The following is a 23350-nucleotide window of genomic DNA, read 5'->3' as shown; positions in this document are numbered from 1 at the left end:
ATAGATAGATACTTTATTCATCCCCAAGGGGAAATTCAATGTTCCTCCAGTATGATATCACATAAACACAAGACAGACCAAGACTAACTGACCAAAAAAAACACATAATTATAACATACAGTTACAACAGTGCAAAGCAATACCATAATTTGATAAGAGCAGACCATGGGCACGGTAAAAAAAAAAAAGTCTCAAAGTCCCAGATAGCCCATCATCTCACGCAGATGGCAGAAGGAAGAAACCTCCAACGTGGCAAAACTTCCCGATGCAGCCTCTGGAAGCACCCGAGCACAGCCAACTGTGAGTCCGTCCGAAAACTTCCGACAACTTCGTGCCTCCGACCAGCCCTCCGACACCGAGCACCGAGCCCATCTCCGCCGAGTGCTTCAACCCCGGCTCCGGCCACCAAGCAACAGGCAAAGCCGAGGATTCGGGGCCTTCCTCTCTGGAGATCTCTCCGATCGCTCAGTAGCAGCGTCAGCAGCACAGGCATGTCAGAAGTTTCGCCAGATGTTCCTCCGTGCTTCACACATCCGTCTCAATCAAATCAGGATTGTGCACGGCCCCTACTTACAGATAACGGATATTCCTTACTGGAGTGGCCGCTGCGCCCTGCGTCGTCGCGCCGCCATCTTGATGTTCACTTGACGTAAAGTGAAGCAGCAATTACCATTTATTTATATGGGAAAAATCTGTGAGTGTTCACAGACCCAAAAAATAACCTACCAAATCATGCCAAATAACACATAAAACCTAAAATAACAGTAACATATAGTAAAAACAGGAATGATATGATAAACACACAGTCTATATAAAGTAGAAATACTTTTCTGCAATTATTGCAGCACTGTCCACTGTAGCGAAAATCTCACGCAAGCACTCTCGGCAGAAACACTCTCTCCAGTAAACTTTAAGCTATGAAGCTGCCAAATCATATCAAATACCAAATCGTACCAAATAACACATAAAAATACGCTGCCTATATAAAGTAGAAATAATGTATGTACAGTGTAGTATCAGTTACTGGATCCGGGAAGACAGTGAGCACACTGATGATGGTGTGTTGGGCTGAGTCGTCGGAGGTTGGGGTGGTGGGACACTGGGGTATCATCTCATCGTCGTCTGTTTCCATCAGTGTAGATAGGTCATCTTCTTCTATGTTTGCCTGCCTCGATGTCGAAGGTTGAGGTTCGTCATCTGCTGTGGCTGATGTGGAAGGCTTGAAAAACAACAGTATGCTTGACTGCTTAGCCTCGCGCATTTTTCTATCATACAGTTCATTGTAAGCACTCAAACCATCCTGCAAATATGCCCTAAACCTACGTACCCTTTCAAAACTAAATTGGTACTTTTCTGCAATCATTGCAGCGTTGTCAATCGTAGTGAAAATTTCACACAGTTGCTTCATGTTCAGTTCCTGGACAACTTCACTTTTGGTCTGTTCGCTACTGCATTCAGTTTCGACTGTTATCCTTTCCTCTTCCAATTGCATCAGCTCTTCATCTATCAGTTGTTGGTCATGGGATGCCAAAACCTCTTCAACATCATCTTTGTCAACTTCCACAAGCCAAGCTCACTTTGTCCTTACTTCGTTCACCACGATCGAAACACTTAATTATGTTTAGTTTTACGCTAAGTGTAACACTCTTACAAGCTCTTTTAGACTTTTCCGATACCTTAGAACTCATCTTGCTAACGGATGCACAAGATAAATCGACATAAAGCACAGATGCTCACAGGCATGTGTTTAAGCAATGCCGGCTAGAATGCAGTTCCGGGGGAGGAGCTTGGCTGCTCGGGGCACGCGCTGCCTTTTTTCACAACAGTGAAAACATCTTCTGTTAGCGAAAACAGGTAACTAATGTAGGTCTTTCGTAACAGTGCGGTGTCGTAGAGTGAGCATTCGAAAAAACGGAGGACACCTGTATTATTTAGTGTCAGTCAAAACGCTTGTCTTAGTATATAGTATATATTTTACATTTCTATGCATATAAAACGCTTAAGAAATGTATGTATTTCAATAATTAAACCACTGCATTGCTTAGTAATAATCGTAGCTTTCATCGGGGCAGGTCCTTTCACATGCTCCATTATTCTCACTTTATCCTTTAAAATTGTTCCGATTGTTGACCGACTGTAGCCTAACGCTTTTCCAATGACCGATGGCGTTTCACCTCTTTCCGATTGCTTTATTATTTCCACTTTATTTTCTATCGTGATTGTTTTCCGTCAACGGAACAGAAACGCTGTGATTCAGCAGCAGCCACGGGCAGCGGGTCCTGAGCTCCCCTGGGTCCTGAAGTCCACCTGCATTGAGACAGGTTAAGTGGGACAAGTGGGGCTGGTGCTGACTAGAAAAAGTGGGTCAGGGTGAATCTTGTTAAGAAAAATCTAAGCCAAATACAAAGTTACACACTCAACACAGTGTTAATGGCAACGTGATCTGACTTAAAATGGTGGATAGCGACGAATTTTTAATGTACAGTAATAGACTTTATGGCAGGCTGTTCGTAAGTACGAGTTGTTCGTAAGTCAGACATTCGTAACTCAGGGACTGCCTGTAATTTCTTTTTTTAACTAGAATGATTTAAGAAAAATTACGTATGCAGTTATCATTTATTCGTCATTTACTACAGGCACAACACAGAGCCCAATTGTTTCAGCACCATGTACTTTTGAGGTAAAGTCTGCTTGGAGCCTCAGATTATTTGACCCAAGAAGATGAAAGTTATTCAGGCTCCATTACTATATACAGTATTTCAACATTTTCAGCATAGTTTTCGAAGTCCATATTTATTCAGGGAAATGGACATGTACACTTGTCAAACTATAATTACATGTTCTTGCCAATTATGGCACTATAGTGACTCCATTGGGGGAAAAGTGTAATTACACTGACAAGTTTACATGAGCAGTTTTCATTATAAATGTGCATATATAAATTCATAATATAAATCCCTGAGAGAAACCACAGATAATTTTTTTAACATTTGAGTTTCTATGACCATGAACCCAAAGAACAGGCAATGTTTAAACTGGCACAAGTTTACAAACAGGAGATAAAGTGAATCAGGACGTGAATTAGTAATCCAATCTATATTTTCATGTCACTAATTCTGACACTTGTATGTTTTATTATAAATTGTTTCATTTACATACATAATTGCAAACGACCGACACAAATTCATAAAACAGTGACTGTAACCATCTCTAAATCCTCTACGTTTGTTAAGCTTACTTAATTGCATTTTACAAATAGCATTTCTATCAAAATTTTATCAAGATTTTCATTTTGAGTGTTCAGTATCTCATTTACCAAGAAGAAAAAGTCACCAGAAAATAATCTTCAGAAAGCATCCACAGAAAATCTAAGGCACCTAGGTTCCAGAATGTTCATTAACAAGAAGAATTTACGTAGGCAAAGCACAGAATAATCACGGACTTAAGAAGTAAATGGTACCACAGGAAATGTGCAATCCCATGTCATTTAAAATATTATTCTACTCCATTTACCTCAGTTCAGCTTTTCCCAATGTCTTTCCATTCATCTCTCCCTCAGGGACATTTAAGCTATTTGCCTCAACCACTTCCCACTTCCACATTCTAATTCCAAGTCCCAGCGTTTGATTCTCCCATTCAGTAACATTATCTCAAAGTTTAAAGTAAAATTATTATTAAAATATACGTCACCATGTACTACTGAGATTTATTTCCTTGCAGGCATTCACAGAAAAAAAAGAAACAATAGAATCAATGAAGCTATCAACACAATAGAAAACTACACACAAAGACTGACAGGCAGCCAATGTGCAGAAGAAAACAAACTGCAATACCAACAAAAAAACCCTATAATAATAATAAATAAAGAATACTGAGAACACGAGTTGTAGAGTCCTTGAAAGTGAGTCCATAGGTTGTGGAATCAGCTCAGTGAAGTTATTCCCTTTGGTTCAGAAGCCTGATAGTTGAAGGGTAATAACTGTTGAACCTAGTGGTGTGGAGCCTACAGCTCCTGTACCTCCTTCCTGATGGCAGCAGCCAGAAGGGAGTTGTTGGCTGGACTGTGGGTTGTCCTAGATGATGGATGCTGCATTCTTGTGACAACACTTCTTGTAGATGTGCTCAATGGTGGGGAGGGAGGGTTTTGCCTCTATTGGACTGGGCTATGCCCACATCTCTACATCTACACTGTCCAAACTATTCACAATTCTAAAAATCTCTGTGACACTACATCCCCTCTCTTTTCCAAAGACAAAATAAATAATATTCTTGAGCAAAGTTGAAGGTGGCACATCACCACAAAGCTGCTATCAACAATCATACTGAAGTAAGAAAATGTAATTGAACATTTCATTCCAAAGTGAAACCAGTTATTTTACTGTTGAGCTGCATTTGGAATATTGTACACAGTTCTGACACTAAATTGTGAACAATCTTAGGAAAGAGTAAAAAGAACTCTAGGACCATATATAGCCTTACATTCTGGAAACTTTGCAATCTCTAAACTCTATTAACTCAAAGTAAAATATACTGACTGCAGTGATATACATGTTACTGGATCAACTAGGCTTATACTCACTGGAATTTAGAAGATTGAGGAGGGATCTTATTGAAAAGTATAAAATTCTAAAGGGATTGGACAGGCTAGATGCAGGAAGATTGTTTCCGATGTTGGGGAAGTCAAGAACAAGGGGTCACAGTTTAAGGATAAAGGGGAAGCCTTTTAGGACCGAGATGAGGAAAAACTTCTTCACACAAAGAGTGGTGAATCTGTGGAATTCTCTGCCACAGGAAACAGTTGAGGCCAGTTCATTGGCTATATTTAGAGGAAGAGGAAGTTAGATATGGCCCTTGTGGCTAAAGGGATCAGGGGGTATGGAGAGAAAGCAGTTACAGGGTTCTGAGTTGGATGATCAGCCATGATCATACTGAATGGCGGTGCAGGCTCGAAGGGCCGAATGGCCTACTCCTACACCTATTTTCTATGTTTCTATGTTTCTATGCTTTCCCTTCCAATTCCATACCTTTGTCTCTCCTGTCTTCCTTATTCATTAATGCCCTGATTTTTTTTAAAAATCCTTTTGTTCCAAATTCTCCATGTCCATATCTTTTGCTGCAATGTTCCATTTCTGGCATGTTACCCACCTTTACTTTCTTCAACTCATCAACACTAACTCAGTCTAAACTTAATTTGAAAATTCCCGAATAAATCGCTTGCCTTCTGTTTCTTTCTCTTCTACCATCTTCATTAAAATCCGCATTGGAACCGACTTTAAGATATCTTTCCTAACACTACTCGCCTAGTTTCTGTCTCACTGTGTTCCTGTGAAGCACCTGGAGATGTTTTCCTAAATGCATGAAGCTGAATAAATGCAAGATGTCATAATAACCCCTGAGCAAAACTAAAGATAAGAACCACAAATAAAAGTTAATAGAGCACCAATGACCTATGGAAGATAGATTTAGATTGTGAGGACTGTACAGACAAAATTATTCAAAGATTTGAGGAACAGGAGGGTTCTTGTGCTTCTGGTTGGGGAAAGTGATGAAATGTTGTCTGAGGAGCATTAAGACCAGGATGAATGAGCATAATGAATTTTGTCAACTTCCTCTGGAGATCAGTAATATTTGATTACAATTATCTTTATGAAAAAGGTTTGACAGAGTCTGCAAAAATACTGCCTCAGCTGAGACAGGATCAACATGGAAGGTACGACAGCAGCGGCCATTGTCTCTGCCGAAGTACGCAAAAGTTCTGAAAGTTAATATTAATCACTTGTAATTCTGCTTTCTGATAGGCTTACGAACATAACTTATTTACAGTTGTGACAGAAATGAGCAGCAAGGCAAATAGCCAGTTGGAACAGTACCACAGCTGCTGAGCTGACATAGCTTTGGTTATTCAAGTCTCAGTTTATCATGGAGAAATGCCAGCCAGAACCTCAGAGAATACTTATCTGGGTTGGGGTGTGAGGAGATGAAAGGGGGGAATGGGGCAGAGAGTAGCTGTGGTTAATGAAAGGAGAGTTGGGGCCAGAACATCATACATCCCCATCAGCTGTTGGTCCAGAAATCTCTGACCTGGTTACAGCTCCAACCCACAGGAGCGAACAGAGAAACCAGAGGGAGAGCATCGTGAGAATGGTTATTTAATTCCAAAGCAACACACAATTTAAATTCCAAGTTCTCTTTCAGAGCCCAAATGGTTAATCTGTTGTTGTTATCCCGAACAGCTGCAGGACGGGTTTGCAAGACTCAAAGGATAAAGTTTAAATAAAAATATGTGTATTTACTGCTGCTATGGGTGTAGCATCTCTCTGCCGATGTTACAGCTGTGGACAAGAACATCTCAAAAATATAATTACCATAAGACACATGAGGACACATTGAGTGTAATCTGTCGTCAGTGCACTTGCTCTAAAAATCCTGTTCTTTCAAAAATAAACACAATTTCTTACCCTGACCTTGCATGCTAATTTTGAGTGACGATCAGAAGGTGGGAGTTGCACAAAGGGAGACTCATCAGTGACACACTCATTAGCATGTTCACTGAGCTGACATTTGCACTTGTGCCTATAATCATTTCACCTAATCCCTGTTGAGTCCCTCTCATCATCCGGAAGATCACTGGTTAGCTGCTTCATTCACATATGGCATGCATATAATTATACTCATTCCATTTTGCAATACACAAATATGACGACTTTCTGGCCCTCTGCCATCAATTTCATCTGCTCTAAAAAAGCCAGGGTGTCGCAGTGGAAGTGGCGGTGAGTGGGAATTTAGATTTCATGCAGACGCACGAGGCTAACAAAGAACAAAAAAAAAACTGCTTTTTTCCATTCACATTTCAAACAATGGGTCCTTTGCTTAAGGTGGAGTAAACGGTGAGACAAAGCAATGGTTTATTTTCCATTTGCATCACTGCTCTGATGCTCGATTGGTCTGGCTGAGAAATCTTTAGCCATCGTTACTATTTCACCATCAGGTCAATTGTGGCCACAGAGATGCGGATGTGTAAGGGATCAGGAGTAAGACCGCATAGGCATGGGATTTGTCACCCAGCGACTTGCCCAAGATCTTCAAAAATTGAATGGTTGTAGGGAGGCCAGTTGCTTCTTTTTCAGTCAATAATTATGGTGATTGACAAAAATCCTTCTGGGGTGCAACGGGTTGGGAGTAGCAGCATTTAAACAACTTTCAGTTTCTGACTGATTACATTAGGCCCAGGAAATATTTTTGGAATATTCATGAAAATTTCACCCAAAACAGCCTAAATTCTACAAAAATGTTAACATGTACAGAAATGAAAAGGAATGCAAATAAAACACAATGACTAATACTTGCCATCATTCAAGTTGTGTGAGGGGAAGACGGTCAGAAAACTAACCAACACAGCTTCAGAGACGAGCAGCTCAAATCTGGGCTATATAAGTCATCTAACTTGTGGCCAAAGAACCCAAGGTTTGGTAAGGAAGGAACAAAACATAGGACTGTGAAAACAGCAGAGAAACTGAGTTGGAAGGGCCAATTCACTCCAATATTCCTCCCAGTTCATTTGACCAACTCTGAGCAAGGAAAGGAACATGCAATCTCGCAAATGTAATTCCCTGCGTCTTCTGCTAACTTCAACAGGATCCAACCACACCTTAATCCCCACTCCCTCCACACTCTCACTGTGACTTCATTATCTGCGCTTCCCTCCCCACCTATATCCCTTCTGGCACCTATCCCTGTAAGCTAGACTAGTGCTACACCTACCTGTAAGTCTGCCAGGGTCATTTACTGCATCCGGTGCTCCTAGTGCAGCCTCTTCTACATCGGTGAGGCCGAACGTAGATTGGAGGATCGCTATGTCAAGCATCTTCACTCTGTCTGCCACAACAGGCACAGTTTCCTGGTGGCCACCCATTTTAATTCTACTTCCCATTCCTATTCCAACATTTCAATCCACGGCTTCCCCTGCTGCCATGACAAGGCTATGCCCAGGTTGGAGGAGCAACACCTCATATTCCATCTGGGTAGACTCCAACCTAAAGGCATGAATAATGACTTCCAGTAATTTCTTCCCAATGCCTCTTCTCACTTTATCCATTCCCTATTCTAGAGTCCTTCTCAACCATTCATTTCTCTTCACCTGCCCATCACCTTCCCCTCGTTCCCCTCCTCCTTCCCTTTCTCGCATAGTCCTTTGTCCTCTCCTGTTAAGATTCCTTCTTCTACTTCAGCCTTTTACCTTTTCCACCTATCACCTTTCAGCTTCTCGCTTCACCCCCACCCACACACTTCCCACCGGCTTCACCTATCACATGCCAGCTTGTACTCCTTCCCCTCTCCCCACCTTCTTATCCTGGCTTTCCGTCCCAGTCCCGATGAAGGGTCTCAACCTGAAACAGATTGACTATTCCCCTCCAGAGATGCTGCCTGACTTGCTGAGTTCCTCCAGCATTTTGTGCGTTGCTCTAGATTTCCAGCACCCACAGAATCTCTTGTGTTTATACTTCTTTAATATCCTTTCTTATTATCCCCTTCTGAAAAAGACATTTCATTCTGCATTGGATTTCACGCTGCAGCCTGGTATCTTACTTAACATTTTAAAATTTCTGCTGCTCAATTAAAGACAGCTCCATGGGGTATTCGTCACCCTCGGGCCACTCTTAACCATTTTTATACACAGATTTCAGAGGAGGCAGAGGGATGCTCACAGAGTCATTATAAAGCATCCTGTACAACTTAACTTTCCACGTTAATGAGTAGGTCATGAGTTACATTTTTAAGTACTTAACAGTATTTTCTATATTATGAAAGTGATCATTGAATATCACCTGTTGAAAATGATGGGACCCAGGACTACTCTCAAACGCACAACCTTCCGCAGTAAATGGCATACTCTGGCCGCATCACATGAAATGATATAAATACAAGGTAAAAAAAATACATAGATTTGGTCAAAGATTCAGAAATACAATATTCATTTTTAACTTTAAATATGAAAACAAAATGTCTGAGCACCCTGATCTTACAAATCCACTCCTGATGTATAATGGGTGAAAGTTGGTGATTTTCTCTGTGCATAGACACTGGGGAGGAAGACTTGAGCCAAGAACTTTTTTTTCCACGATGAAAACTGGCATTCAAATTCTTTTTGAGTTTATTAATGAATGGTACTTCTGTTCCTGCAATTATAAATTTCCTAGCTCAGATCACTTTCAGTAAAGGTTATCTCTCTCAATCTGCACATTTGGAAAACTGATTTTATTCACTATGAAGGGAAGCCACTGCAGTAATTTATAGATTGTTAAATCTAATGACATTTCCTATTTATTATTTAGAGCAAGTCTTTGCAGTGCCTTGTTGGGAATCCTAGTTTTGTGGCCACAAAATGGTCACTGGTCAATACTTAGTCTGTTAATTTCAAGAGCAAATGCAAGGACTGTGGCTTGCCCGTTGATATTGCCCTCACTTTAATTCTGCAGTACTGATTCCATTTCATTTTTTCTCCCCCCCCCCCCCCCATCTCTAAGTGTGTCCGTTTACTGCCCAAGTGACAAAGTTTTCCCTAGAAAAGCATTAACTAAGTTATGGGAATCTAGGGGTTAAAATCAAATTTGCTCTTCCTCATAATGGGAAACACCAGGACCGAAAGGGTACAAAATCTCAGTAGAAGTAGATACAGCTAGGAAGCCCTGTTCAGCAAAAAAATACCTAAGATATCTGGCATATTGACTGCTGGTTAATGAGGCATTCAGCTTTAACCATCTTTACATATATTTTATTTAGTAATTTTGACTTTCCCAACTTCCCACATCACAAGCATCCCTTCCAGTGGACTTGGTGATCAGATTTAACCTCTCCAGTTTTGACATCCTATTCCAGATTCATGTACCTTGTGACGTGACACAATGTGGTCATCTTTCTTTTCTGTTCCCTTCCATTATCACAAGGGTGTCTGATGGAAAACCGGTGAAGACCAAATGCTTGAGGTCAAGGTAATTATACTTGAAGCCTGCAATGGGTTAATTTGGCACAGCTGCCCCGGAATGTTACACTGGTTTGTATAGTATGGCGATAAAAGACATAATTGTGAAATGAATAAATAACGGTGCTTTACATACACTTACAGGCTCTAGTTATGTTCCCTGAACCCTCAGGAATCTTAATCATGACCAGGTTTAAAGTGCTGTGATGCTGTGCTTTTAAACTAGTCTCCACAATGTGATGGAGCTTGTGAGGCATTACAGTAACCACTGGGCTCCACAATCATTTGCTTTTTTCACCGCACCACCACATAAAATTCGAGTCTTAACGAAGTGTTGTCTCAAAAATATTTTCCACCAGGGAAAGGGAAGTATAGCCATTTTGAATGTTCCTAGAGCTGGTGAGGGGAGTGAAATGGAGACTATTTATAGAGGTATAAAATATACCTTAGGCATAATTTGGCCCCAGATGCTTAGCTCTGCCAAACTATATCAGTCAATGGGATTCAAATTCCAGAGATGGGGTGGGTGATTCTTTCCCCATTGTGTATCTGTGCCATTTGGTACAGATGCTTAAAAAGACAGCAGGAGCCAAATTATTAGCGGTGTTATTTCACCAACAGGTTTGATGCACTAATTCCATTAACTCGGCCTCAAAATGAGATTTTTAAAAATAAGACTGAGGCCTCATGCAATATTCACGGGGCAGGGTAGGTTAGTTTCAATTGCTTTTGTGATTCGTCCTGACATAATGTCTCCTCCACTGTTTATATGCCAAAATTAAAAGTCTGCCAAATGATAATCACGGGGGCTGTGATCTGAGACAATAAGATCAAAAAAGGATGGTAATGTTTAAAAACACAAAAGTGAAAAATGACCGGCTTTGAAGTTACCCCAGATATTCCATCCAAGGTAACACGTTTATTTCAGAAGCTTGGCAACTGGGGTACTAAAGAGATAAAGAACATAAACATAAAGGTATTGCAACAAGGTAGCACAAGATACAAATATCAAAATGCAATATCAGCTTGCTGTCAATTGAAATTTCCCTGGCAATTTCTCATTACCTGCAGCCCTAGTGGTAGGGAACTGTGGGGTGCAGGAACAGTGCAAGAAGGGATAACATACTTTTTTTAAAAATGAGATGTAATGGATGGAGATTTAACAAGCTAAAAGTTTTAAGATTAATAAACTTCTTTAATAAGTTATTTTTTTAACATCTATGAAACACAGTCCTGCACTGAGATGATCTGCTGAAAGTTCTGCCTCACTTTAAGCTATTTCATTGATTTGCTGAGTTAACTGGAATGAAATGGCCAATCCAGCACTTCTGTAACTACCTCTGCAAAGATCTAGTTTTAAATGAGAATCCAACCACATATTTCAAACTCAGAATGTAAGACTGATGAATTTCTGCCTCAGCAGCTACATAAAAGGCAGGCAAGAAAGACCTTCTCTTTAACTCTTTGAGGACTGCAGTAGCATTTCTGCCTCAACATAACAGGAGAGAAAAATCGGAACAACTTTGCTTTCATAATCCAAGGAAAACCTTGCACAGCGGCTGACAAATGCCCAATGCACAGGACATGCAATATTTACATTTCATTTTTTAGGGCGATGAAGCAGTATAGTATGCTGCAAAAGACAGGAGCTAATTGAATTTTGTAAGTTGCAAAGGATACTCAGTACTCAAAGGGTTAAAATCACAAGAGAAGATGCCATTGTTTTTAAGATTACAAAATAAAGAATTTGTTAGCAGTTAAAACAGATGTCTCAGACTTTAATTTCTGATAACCCTTTATAGCAACATCAGGATTAATTCTCAGTATGTTACATGTTTAGCCATTCAGAGATGATTTTTTTTTAAAGTTATAGAGATTCAGTTTGGAATAGGCCCTTCGAGCTATGCCACTCAGCAACCCCCAAATTCCAGCATCTGCAGACTTTCTCTCATTTGTGAAACCCCAATTTAATCCAAGCCTAGTCACACAGGACAATTTACAATGAACGATTACCCCACCAACCGGTACGTCTTTAGACTGCGGGAGGAAACGAGCACGGTCAAGGGGAGAACGTACACAGAAACTCCTTACAGACAGCGGTGGGAATTGAACCCCAGTCGCTGGTACCTCTAAAGCACTCCGGTTTCCTGACCATACTGAACGTAGTCATGTCATCTTCAACCTTTTGGCCTATTAATCTTACTTTGGGATATTTCATAGCTGATTAAAATCCAACCTTTTTATTTCTGTAAAGTGATCCCACTTGCAATCAGGAATTGGATTAAAAATAACAGCTTTTGAAACCAAAGCTATACATAGTGACAGTGCTTTTCTCAATTTAAGCAGAGACAATTAGAAATTTCTCTGTCTGTTGAATCCAGGGGATATAAAGGTCCAAATTATTCCATGTGACTTATTGATTTGCAGCTTCTTCTAATCACAGCATTTTTCTGGAAATTTACCTTGCTCTTTTTTATATTTTTTTTTATTCAATTTTTTAAGATAATTACATAGAGTGAATAGTATAGTATAATATCTGCCCTCCCCCCTCCCCTTAACCCTTCCCCCTTTAATATCCCCATCTGGAAAAAAAGAAGAAAAAAGAAAAAGCAAGAAGAAAGAAAGAAAGATTGCCTGGATATCAGAAGGTCTCCACATGCTCCATGGAGTTGAAAATAACTTTAATATATATATTTATTTCTTTCCCCAAATGGCTAATAACTTTATCTTCAAAGAGCTTATATATTTAATCCTATCTTTTGTAAATAAGGATGCCAAATTTTCAGAAATATATCATATTCATTTCTTAAATTATAAGTAATTTTTTCAAGTGGAATGCAGCTAAAAATTTCATTATTCCAACGGTCCATAGTTAAGTATGAATCTGATTTCCAAGTAACTGCAATAGCCTTTTTGGCTACTGCCAATGCAATTTTTATAAATTTTTTTCTGGTATTTATTCAACTTAAGTTTCTGTTTTATCCCTTCAATATCACCTAGTAAAAATAATGTTGGATTATGTGGAAGTTGTATTCCAATGATTTGTTCCAATAAAACTCTTAAATTTATCCAGAAAGGCTGAATTTTAAAACAAGACCAAGTAGAATGTAAAAAAGTACCAATTTCTTGATTACATCAAAAACATTGATCAGATAAATTTGGGTTTAATATTTACCTTGCTCTGACCCTGGGAAGAACTTGTTGTTATTTTAGTTCTGTTTTCCCTTACTGTTTAAAAATACAGTCAGCCCTCCTTATGTGTGGGAGATTGGTTCTAGGACCGACCAACCCCCCCCCCACCCCCCACAGACACCAGAAAACGCAGATGCTCAAGTCGGTGGACTTTAGGACCCGGCGGAGCTTGGGACCCGCTGCCCACAGTGTTTCTGTTCCGGAAAACGATCGCGATTGAAAATAAAGTGGAAATAATAAAGCGATTGGAAAGAGGTGAAACGCCATCGGTCACTGGAAACGCATTAGGCTACAGTTGGTCAACAATTGGAACAATTTTAAAGGATAAAGTGAGAATAATGGAACATGTGAAGGACCTGCCCTGATGAAAGCTACAATTATTACGAAGCAATGCAATGGTTTAATTATTGAAATACATATGTTTCTTAAGTGTTTTATATGCATAGAAAGGTAAAATATATACTATATACTAAGACAAACGTTTGACTAACTGACGCTAAATAATACCGGATGTACCTGTTCCGACTTAGAGAGCTTCCGTTTTTTTTCGATTCCCGATCCACGGTAACCTACGCACATCTTCCCGTATACTTTAAATCATTTCTAGATTACTTATAATACCTAATACAATGTAAATGCTAAGTAAATAGTTGTTATACTGTATTGTTTAGGGAATAATGACAAGAAAAAAAGTCTGTGCCCCGCGGATAAGAAGGGCCAACTGTAAGCAGATTTCTGAGTACAATGACTTTCAGGAATAAATTACTTGGCAGCACAGGCTCGTCATCATTCTGCCCTTTGTGGTGGTGTTAATGGAATTCTGAAAATGGGAAAATAAAATCAAGGGACCAAGAAGCCAAGGAAAGAGAGTACTTAGCATTGAAGCCAGCAATGTCATCAACGAATACCTCAGGTTATGTCCAGTGATATGACCAAAGCCCAGCACCATGATATAACACGAGTATTTTATCAGAAGAGATGAGGAAAGAGGAAGGGGGAAGGAGTTGTCGGTAGTAGGGTGGCAGGGAATGAAAAAAAGCCTGACAAACTTGGGTTGCACAACCTCAACGTTTGGGTGAAACGGTTAAAGAATATAAAATAATCGCACTTGAAGAAAATTGGGAGCCATTAAATTTAAATTAAATTGCGGAAATGGAGCGATGAACAAATGCATCAGGTAATCTGTCTCTACGCAGGCAGCAATCAATCCCCTCAGAAAGCAACTGGGACTTACCAGGTGAAATAGGAAAACAACAGCAAGGAGATTGCCTGAGAAACTCTGAATAATACATTCTGAGAGATTGCAGTTTCTGGATGGATGAACCAAGATAAATTAAACTACCTTCTTTTACTGGCTTTTCTTTTTGATAATCTTAATACTACCCTTTATACATGAGAAGCCTTGTTACAAAATTGGAATATAATTTAACATCACAATGAATGACATTAAACTTAAGAAACTGAAGAAGCCAGCAGAGACCTATAATTCAGAGTCTCACCCCAGTGTCTCAGACAATCTAAACATATTATCTTCCTATATCAGTTATCTTGTTTTAAAATATCTAGCCACCTACAAACATAGCTTTATAAGAAAAAATGCAATGTGCTTTATTTAAAACCTCTTCATATGTTCAAGCTTTCATCACAAGGTATACTGGGTGATGGCAATTGTGTACAGGCCTCCCAACAGTAGCTGGGATAGTGAACTGACAGAATGAGAATGACAGCCGAGTGGCAATGGCGTGAGTTTCTGGGAAAAAATGAGGAAGGTGCAGGATAGATGTATTCCAAAAACAAAGAGATACTCAAATGGCAAAATAGCACAATTGTGGCTGACAAAAGAAGTCAAAGCTATTGTAAAAGCAAAAGAGAGGGCATACAACAAAGCACAAATTAGCGGGAAGATAGAGGACTGGGAAGCTTTTAAAAACCTATAGAGAGCAACTAAAAGAACTCTTAGGAGGGTAAAGGTGCAATAAGAAAGCATGCCAGCAAATAATATCAAAGTAGATAGTAAAAGCTTTTTCAAGTATGTAAAAAATAAAAGAGAGATGGCAGATGAACTAAATGAGTATTCTCCATCAGATGTCACTGGGAAGACACTAGCAGTGTGCCATGTGTTGATAGGTGTGAGGGAAGAGAAGCAAGTACATTTACTATTACAAGGGAGAAGGTGCTCAAAAAGCTTAAAGACCTCAGCGTACTTAAGGACCAGATGAACTGCACCCTGGGGTTCTGAAAGAGGCAGCAGTAGAGATTGTGGGTGCATTAGTAATGATCTTTCAAAAGTCAATGAACTTTGGAATGGTGCCAGAAGACTGTAAAATTGTCACTCCACACTTTGAGAAAGGAGGAAGGCAGCAGAAAGGAAATTATAGACCAGTTAGCCTGACCTCAGTGGTTGGTAAGATAGAAACATAGAAACATAGAAAATAGGTGCAGGAGTAGGCTATTCAGCCCTTTGAGCCTGCACCACCATTCAGTATGATCATGGCTGATCATCCAACTCAGAACCCTGTACCTGCCTTCTCTCCATAGCCCCTGATCCCTTTAGCCACAAGGGCCATATCTAACTTCCTCTTAAATATAGCCAATGAACTGGCCTCAACTGTTTCCTGTGGCAGAGAATTCCACAGATTCACCACTCTCTGTGTGAAGAAGTTTTTCCTCATTTCGGTCTTAAAAGGCTTCCCCTTTATCCTTAAACTGTGACCCCTCATTCTGGACTTCCCCAACATCGGAAACAATCTTCCTGCATCTAGCCTGTCCAATCCCTTTAGAATTTTATACGTTTCAATAAGATCCCCCCTCAATCTTCTAAATTCCAGTGAGTATAAGCCTAGTCGATCCAGTCTTTCTTCATATGAAAGTCCTGCCATCCCAGGAATCAATTGGGTGAACCTTCTCTGTACTCCCTCTATGGCAAGAATGTCATTCCTCAGATTAGGGGACCAAAACTGCACACAATATTCTAGGTGCGGTCTCACCAAGGCCTTGTACAACTGCAGTAGAACCTCCCTGCTCCTGTACTCAAATCCTTTTGCTATGAATGCCAACATACCATTTGCCTTTTTCACCACCTGCTGTACCTGCATGCCCACCTTCAATGACTGGTGTACAATGACACCCAGGTCTCGTTGCATCTCCCCTTTTCCTAATCGGCCACCGTTCAGATAATAATCTGTTTTCCTGTTCTTGCAACCAAAGTGGATAACCTCACATTTATCCACATTAAATTGCATCTGCGATGCTGGAGTCAATTGTTAAAGATGAGGTTATGGAGTACTTGGTGACACTGGACAAGGTAGGACAAAGTCAGCATGGTTCCCTTAAAGGAAACCCTTGCCCAACGAACCTGTTGGAATTCTTTGAGAAGATTACACATAGGATAGATAAAGGGGATGCAGCGGATGTTGTATATTTAGAATTTCAGAAGTCCTTTGACAAGGTGCCACATAAGGCAGCTTGTCAGGTTAAGAGCCCATGGTATTACAGGAAAGTTACTGGCATGGTTAAAAGCATTGGCTGATTGGTAGGAGGCAGCGACTGTGAATAAAAGGATCCATTTCTGGTTGGCTGCTAGTGACTAGCAGTGTTTCACAGGGGTCGATGTTGGGACCATTTCTTTTTATACGGTACATCAATGATTTAGATAATGGAATTATCTATTATCTATGGATTTGGTACCAAGTTTGCAGATGATACAAAGATTGGTAGAGGGGCAGGTAGTGTTGAAGAAACAGGAAGGCTGCAGAAGATCTTAGACAGATCAGGAGAATGGATGAGAAAGTAGCAAATGAAATACAATGTTGGAAAATGTATGGTCATACACTTTGGTAGTAGAAATAAATGTGCAGGCTAACCAAAAATATGAGATGCAAAGGGACTTGGGAGTCCTTGGGCAGAGCACCCTAAAGGTTAACTTGCAGGTTGAATTGGTGGTGAGGAAGACAAATGCAATGTTAGCATTCATCTCAAGAGGTCTAGAATACAAAAGCAGGGATGTAATGTTAAGGCTTTATAAGGCACAGGAGAGGCCTCACCTTGAGTATTGCAAACAGTTTTGGGCTCGTCATCTAAAAAAGATGTGTTGGTATTGGAGAAAGTTCAGAGGAGGTTCACAAGGATGATTCTGGGACTGAAAGGGTTATCGTACAAGGGGCACTCGATGGCTGTGCGTCTGTACTTGCTGGAATTTAGAAGGCAGGTGGGGGGAAATCTCATTGAAACCTTTCAAATGTTGAAAGGCCTAGACGGAGAAGATGTGGAAAGGATGTTTCCCATGGTGGGGGAGTCTAGGGCAAGAGGGCACAGCCTCAGGATAGAGGGGCATCCATTTAAAACAGACATGGAGAAATTTCTTTAGACAGAGGGTGGTGAATTTGTGGAATTTGTCACCACAGGTGGCTGTGGATGTCAAGTCGTTGTATGTATTTCATGCAGAGATTGATAGATTCTTGATTGGACAACGACATCAAAGGTTATGGGGAGAAGACCAGGGAGTGGGGTCGAGGAGGGGGAAAAGGACCAGCCATGATTGAATGGTGGAGCAGACTCCATGGGCCAAATGGCCTAGCTCTGCTCCTATGTCTCATGGTCTAAACACTAACAGTGACAGTTCGGGTCTAACCCCAGACATATTCCCTTAGTGGCTGTGGCTTTCCATATGTTTGTGTACTGTTCATATCAACATCAGTAAGAGATTTTAAAAAATATGGCTGCTGTTATTTGCTTCTCAGCACGGAGCAGTCAACAGCCTGATGAATAAACTCTTCTCGGGGTACAGGTATCGATTTTAACCAGCACTTCAATGGCACATGGCCAAGTGGTTAAGGCTTTGGGCTGGCGATCTGAAGGTCGTTAGTTCGAGCCTCAGCCGAGGCAGCATCTGTGTCCTTGAGCAAGGAACTTAACCACACACTGCTCCTGCACGTTTATAGCCCAGTGACTATACAGTTTATTCGTCAGATACACCGGGAAAACACTAGATCCTTTTTCAGTCAATAGCCTATTAAAAGACACAAGCAATCCATCTGGGCTTGGAGCACAATAACTTCACGGCTTCTTTCACTACATGAATTATTGTGTCTCAAAGCATCTGGTATAAAATGGGTTGAATGTGCATTCTTAACACTTGGCTGTCCAAAACATCAGGTAACTTTTCAACTTAAAAAAATAACAGTAATAGAGGAGCACTATTAAACTACAAGCTATTTAAGAACAGAAAAATGATCCTTAAGGAATTTGCTACATTGAGTTACTCTGATTTTCCAGCACATCTCCAAACACTTAATTAGATTAGACTTATTTCTTTTTCATTTTTGAAACTAAATCGAACAGCAGTCTTTTGATTAAATCCAAGATCAATGAACAATATGAATTTTTTTTGAAACTGAAGGTACTGGAAATCTGAAATAAAGAATGAAAAATGCTAGAAATAGCTGACAGGTCAAGCAGCATCTCTGGAAAGAGAATGTAGAATAGAAAGTGAAATTCAACAGGATGTTGCATCAGACAGAGCATTTGAGCTACAAGGAGATATCAGATAAGCTGGGTTTGTTTCCTTTATGAGACTATAAGACCAAAAGTTATCAAGAGCAGAATTAGGCCTTTTGTCCCATCGAGCCTTTTCATCATGGCTGATCCAACTTTCCTCTCAGCCCCAATCTCCTGTCTTCTCCCTTCATGCCCTGACCAATCAAGGATCTATCAACCTCTGCCTTAAATATACATGAAGACTTGGCCTTCATAGCTGGCAAACAATTCCACAGATTTAGCATTCTCTGGCTAAAGAAATTCCTCCTCATCTCCATCCTAAAAGGACGCCCCTCTATTCTAATGTTATGTCCTCTGGTTTTAGACTCTGCCACCATAGGATACATCCACTCCAAATACACTCTATCAAGGCCTTTCACTACTCAATATGTTTCAATGAGGTCACCCCTCATTCTTCTTAATTCTAATACAAAAAAAAACCCCAGAGCCATCAAACGCTCTTCATTCGATAAGTCATTCAATCCTGGAATCATTTTTGTGAACCTCCTTTGAACCCGCTCCAATTTCAGCACATCCTCTCTAAGGTAGGAGGCCCAAACCTACTCACCATACTCCAAGGGAGGCCTCACAGTTTCAACAATACAACCTTGTTTTTATTGTACATTCTAGTCCTCTTGAAATGAATGCTAACGTTGCATTTGCCTTCCTCGCCACAGACTCAACCTGCAAGTTAACCTTTAGGGAATCCTGCACAAGGACTCCCAAGCCCTTTTGCACCTCAGCGTTTTTGTACTTTCTCTCCATTTAGAAAATAGTCAACCCTTTCATTTCTTCTACCAAAGTGCATAACCATACATTTCCTGACACTATATTTCTTTGTCCATTTTCTTAATCTCTGAGTCCTTCTCTACTCTCTTTACTACCTCAAAACGACCTGCCCCTCCACCTAATCTTCAAATTGTCTGCACACTTTGCAACAAAGCCATCAATTCCATCAACCAAATCATTGACATAATACAGACCCCTGTGGAACACCACTAGTCACCAGCTCCCTTTATTCCCACTCTTTGCCTCCTGCTTTATCCTTGTTTTATCCATGGTACAGTCTTTCCTGGAATACCATGGGCTCGTAGCTTGTTAAGTAGCCTCATGTGTGGCACCTTGTCAAAGGCCTTCTCAAAATCCAAGTACACATCAACTGATTCTCCTTTGTCTATCCTGTTTATTACTTCTTCAAAGGATTCCAACAGATTGGTCAGGTAAGATTCTCCCTTGAAGAAACCATGCTGACTATAGCCATTTTATCATGTGCCTCCAAGTACTGAAGACTCATCTTTAATAACTGACTCAAACATCTACCCACCCACTGAGGTCAGATTAACTGGGCTATAGTTTTCTTTCTTCTGCCTCCTCCCTTCTTGAAGAGTGGAGGACAATTGCAATTTTTCAGTCTTCCAGAACCATTCCAGAATCTAGTGATTCTTGAAAGATCATTACTAATGCCTCCATGATCTCTTCAGCCACTTCTTTCAGAACTCTGGCATGTACACCATATGGTCCAGGTGACCTATCTACCTTCAGACCTTTCAGTTTCCCAAGAACCTTCTCTCTTGTTATGGTAACGTCACACACTTCATGCCCCCTGACACCTAAAACTTCCACCATACTGCTGGTGTCTTCCACAATGAAGACTGATGCGAAACACTTATTCATTTCATCTGCCATTTCCTTGTCCCCCATTACTACCTCTCCAGTATCGTTTTCCAACAGTCCAATATCTACTCTCACTTCTCTTTTACACTTTATGCATCTGATGAAACTTTTGGTATCCACTTTAATAATATTGGCTAGCTTACTTTCATATTCCATCTTTACCTTCTTAATGACTATTTAGTTGTCTACTGTTCATTTTTAAAAGCTTCCCAACCCTCTAACTTCCCACTAATTTTTGCTCTATTTTATGTCCTGTCTTTGGCTTTTATGCTGGCTTTGACTCCTCTTGTTAGCATAATTGTGTCATCTTTTCTTTAGAATATTTCTTCCTCTTTGGGATGTATATATTCTGTGCCTTCCGAATTGCTTCCAGAAGTTCCAGCCCTGCTCTGCCGTCATCCTTGAAGTGTTCTTTTCCAATCAATTCTGGCCAACTTTTCTCTCGTGCATCTGCAATTCCCTTTGCTCCACTGTAATACTGATACATCCAACTTTAGCTTCTCATTCTCAAATTTCAAGGGTGAACTTGATCATATTATGATCACTTTTCCCTGGGGGTTCTTTTAAGCTCTCTAACCTATTCTGGTTCATTGAGAAACACCCAATGCAGAATATCTGATCCTCTTCTGGGCTCAAGCACGAGTTGCTCTAAAAATCCATCTCATTGGCATTCCAGAAATTCCCCCTCCTGGAGTGCAGCACCAACCTGATTTTCCCCAATTTACCTGCATATTGAAGTCCCCCATGACTATGGTAACATTGTCCTTTTGGCATGCATTTTCTATCTCCCATTGTAGTTTGTTGGTCACATCCTTACTACTGTTTGGGGGTCTGTCTACAACTCCCATCAGGGTCTTTTTACCCTTGCAGTTCGTTAGCTCTATCCACAATGATTCAGCACCTTCTGACCCTACGTCACCTCCTTCTAATGTTTTGATTTCATTTTTTACCAACAGAGCAATGCCACCCCCTCTACCTTCCTGTCTATCCTTTCAACACAATGTATATTGTGGGCAAGGCATCAGACTAGTAACCTGAAGGTCAGTGGTTCGAGCCTCAGCTGAGGCAGCGTGTTTGTGTCCTTGAGCAAGGCACTTAACAACACATTGCTCTGCGACGTCACTGGTGCCAAGCTGTATGGGTCCTAGTGCCCTTCCCTTGGACAACATCGGTGGCGTGGAGAGGGGAAGGCCTGCAGCTTGGGCAACTGCCGGTCTCCCATACAACCCTGCCCAGGCCTGCGCCCTGGAAACTCCAGGCACAGATCCATGGTCTCTCGAGATTGACGGATGCTACCACCACCACCATATCCTTGGACATTTAAGTTCTCAGCTATAATCTTTCAGCCATGATTCAGTGATGCCTACAACATCGTATTGCCAATCTGCAACTGTGCTGCAAGTTCATCTACCATATTCTGTACACTGTGTGCACTCAGATACAACACCTTCAGTCCTGTATTCACCCTGTTCAACTTTATCCACCTTTTACATTGCAACTCATCCTGCTGACTGCAATATTGCCGCATCCTCTCTGTACATTGCCCCTGTTTGTAAACCAGGGCACCTCATCTTCAGCACTATTATCTGCCTCTTCTGCAGTACTTCTTGCATTTAAATATAGGCAGCTCAGGACACTAGTCACACCATGCCCAACCTTTTGATTCCTAACTTTGACTGAAGTCTTACCAACATTGACCTCCACAACTTCTCCACTAACTGTTCTTGCACTCTGGTTCCAGAAATTCCCCTGCAACTCCAGTTTAAACCCCAATGTACAGCATTAACAAACCTTCCATAGAACCATAGAACATTACAGCATTAACAAACCTTCCCGCTAGGATTTGTCCCCCTCCAGTTCAGATGTAAACCGTCCCTTCTGTACAGATCCCACTTTTCCTGGAAGAGAGCCCAATGATCCAAACATTTTATATCCTCCCTCCTGCACCAATTACTTAGCCACGTTCTAAACTGTCTAATCTTCCTAGTTCAGGCTTTACTAGCACATAGCACAGGAGCAATCCTGAGATCAGAACCCTGGGGGTCCTGCCCTTTAACTTAGCACTTAACTCCCTGAACTCCCTAAGCAGAACCTTATCACTCGTCCTACCCATGTCACTGGTACCTACATGGACCACAACTTCTGGCTGCTCACCCTCCCACTTAAGAATGCTGAGGACTCGATCCAAGATATCCCGGATCCTGGCACCCAAGAGGCAACATACTGTTTGGGAATCTCATTCTCGCTCGCAGAACCTCTTGTCCGTTCCCTTAACTAACGGATCCCCTATCCCCTATCCCACCCCCCCCCCCAACAGTATCCAAAGTAATATACCTGTTGTTGAGGGGGATCTGCACTGGCTCCTTAACCCCTTTACCTTTCTTGACTGTCACCCAGTTTCCTGTGTCCTAACACCTTGGACACCTTAACTACCTCTCTATGTGTCTTATCTATCACCCCCTCAGCCTCCTGAATCATCTAGACTTCATCCAGTTCCAGCTCCAGCTGGATACACTTCTCACAGTTGTAGTCATCAGGGACACTGGAGGTCCCCCACCTCCCCACGTTCCACAAGAGGAGCATTTCACTCTCCTGCCTGTCATCCCTACTGTCCTATCTGAGCAGATATAAAGAAGGGAAAAAAGACCTTCAGCTCTTCTTTCCTTTGCTTACTCTGGATGAAGCCTCGAAGAGCTAAAGCCTCTAGATCACCACGCTGACTATGATTACTCAGACGACAGCCGCTGCACTTGCCCCTGCCTTCCTTTAATTTGCTGTTGGTAATTATTCCCAAACACTGATTGGTTGTTGGTCAAAGCTCTGCAGCGCTGCGGCAACCTGCTCTTGCCTTTCATCCTGGGGCAGTGGATCGAAGTCCCCTCCTCTCCGAACTTCTGATGCTTGGATTGGCTTCTGGTTAAAGCTCTATTCTGCTGCCACGATGAAGAAAGCTGGAGGCAGGAGGTTTGG

At 41.1% G+C, this 23350-nt stretch overlaps 1 protein-coding gene across 11 annotated transcripts in view; it reads right to left on the bottom strand.

The window, feature by feature from the left end:
• The window catches only part of sobpa (sine oculis binding protein homolog (Drosophila) a), a 305749-nt gene that overhangs the window by 98513 nt on the left and 183886 nt on the right, over positions 1 to 23350 (bottom strand). For 7 of the 11 annotated variants that reach the window (XM_073055857.1, XM_073055859.1, XM_073055858.1 and 4 more), the window contains one exon: positions 8826 to 8891. The exons of the other annotated variants lie outside the window; for them this stretch is intronic. In XM_073055857.1, the coding sequence (XP_072911958.1) occupies positions 8826 to 8891 (66 nt within the window). The remainder of the gene's footprint in view (positions 1 to 8825; positions 8892 to 23350) is intronic. 11 annotated transcript variants of the gene reach the window in all.

The sequence above is a fragment of the Hemitrygon akajei genome, chromosome 9, assembly GCF_048418815.1.
Source record: "Hemitrygon akajei chromosome 9, sHemAka1.3, whole genome shotgun sequence".
Lineage (NCBI taxonomy): Eukaryota > Metazoa > Chordata > Chondrichthyes > Myliobatiformes > Dasyatidae > Hemitrygon > Hemitrygon akajei.
The sequence above is the reverse complement of the archived record's forward strand: the minus strand, read 5'-3'. Positions and strand labels throughout refer to the sequence as shown.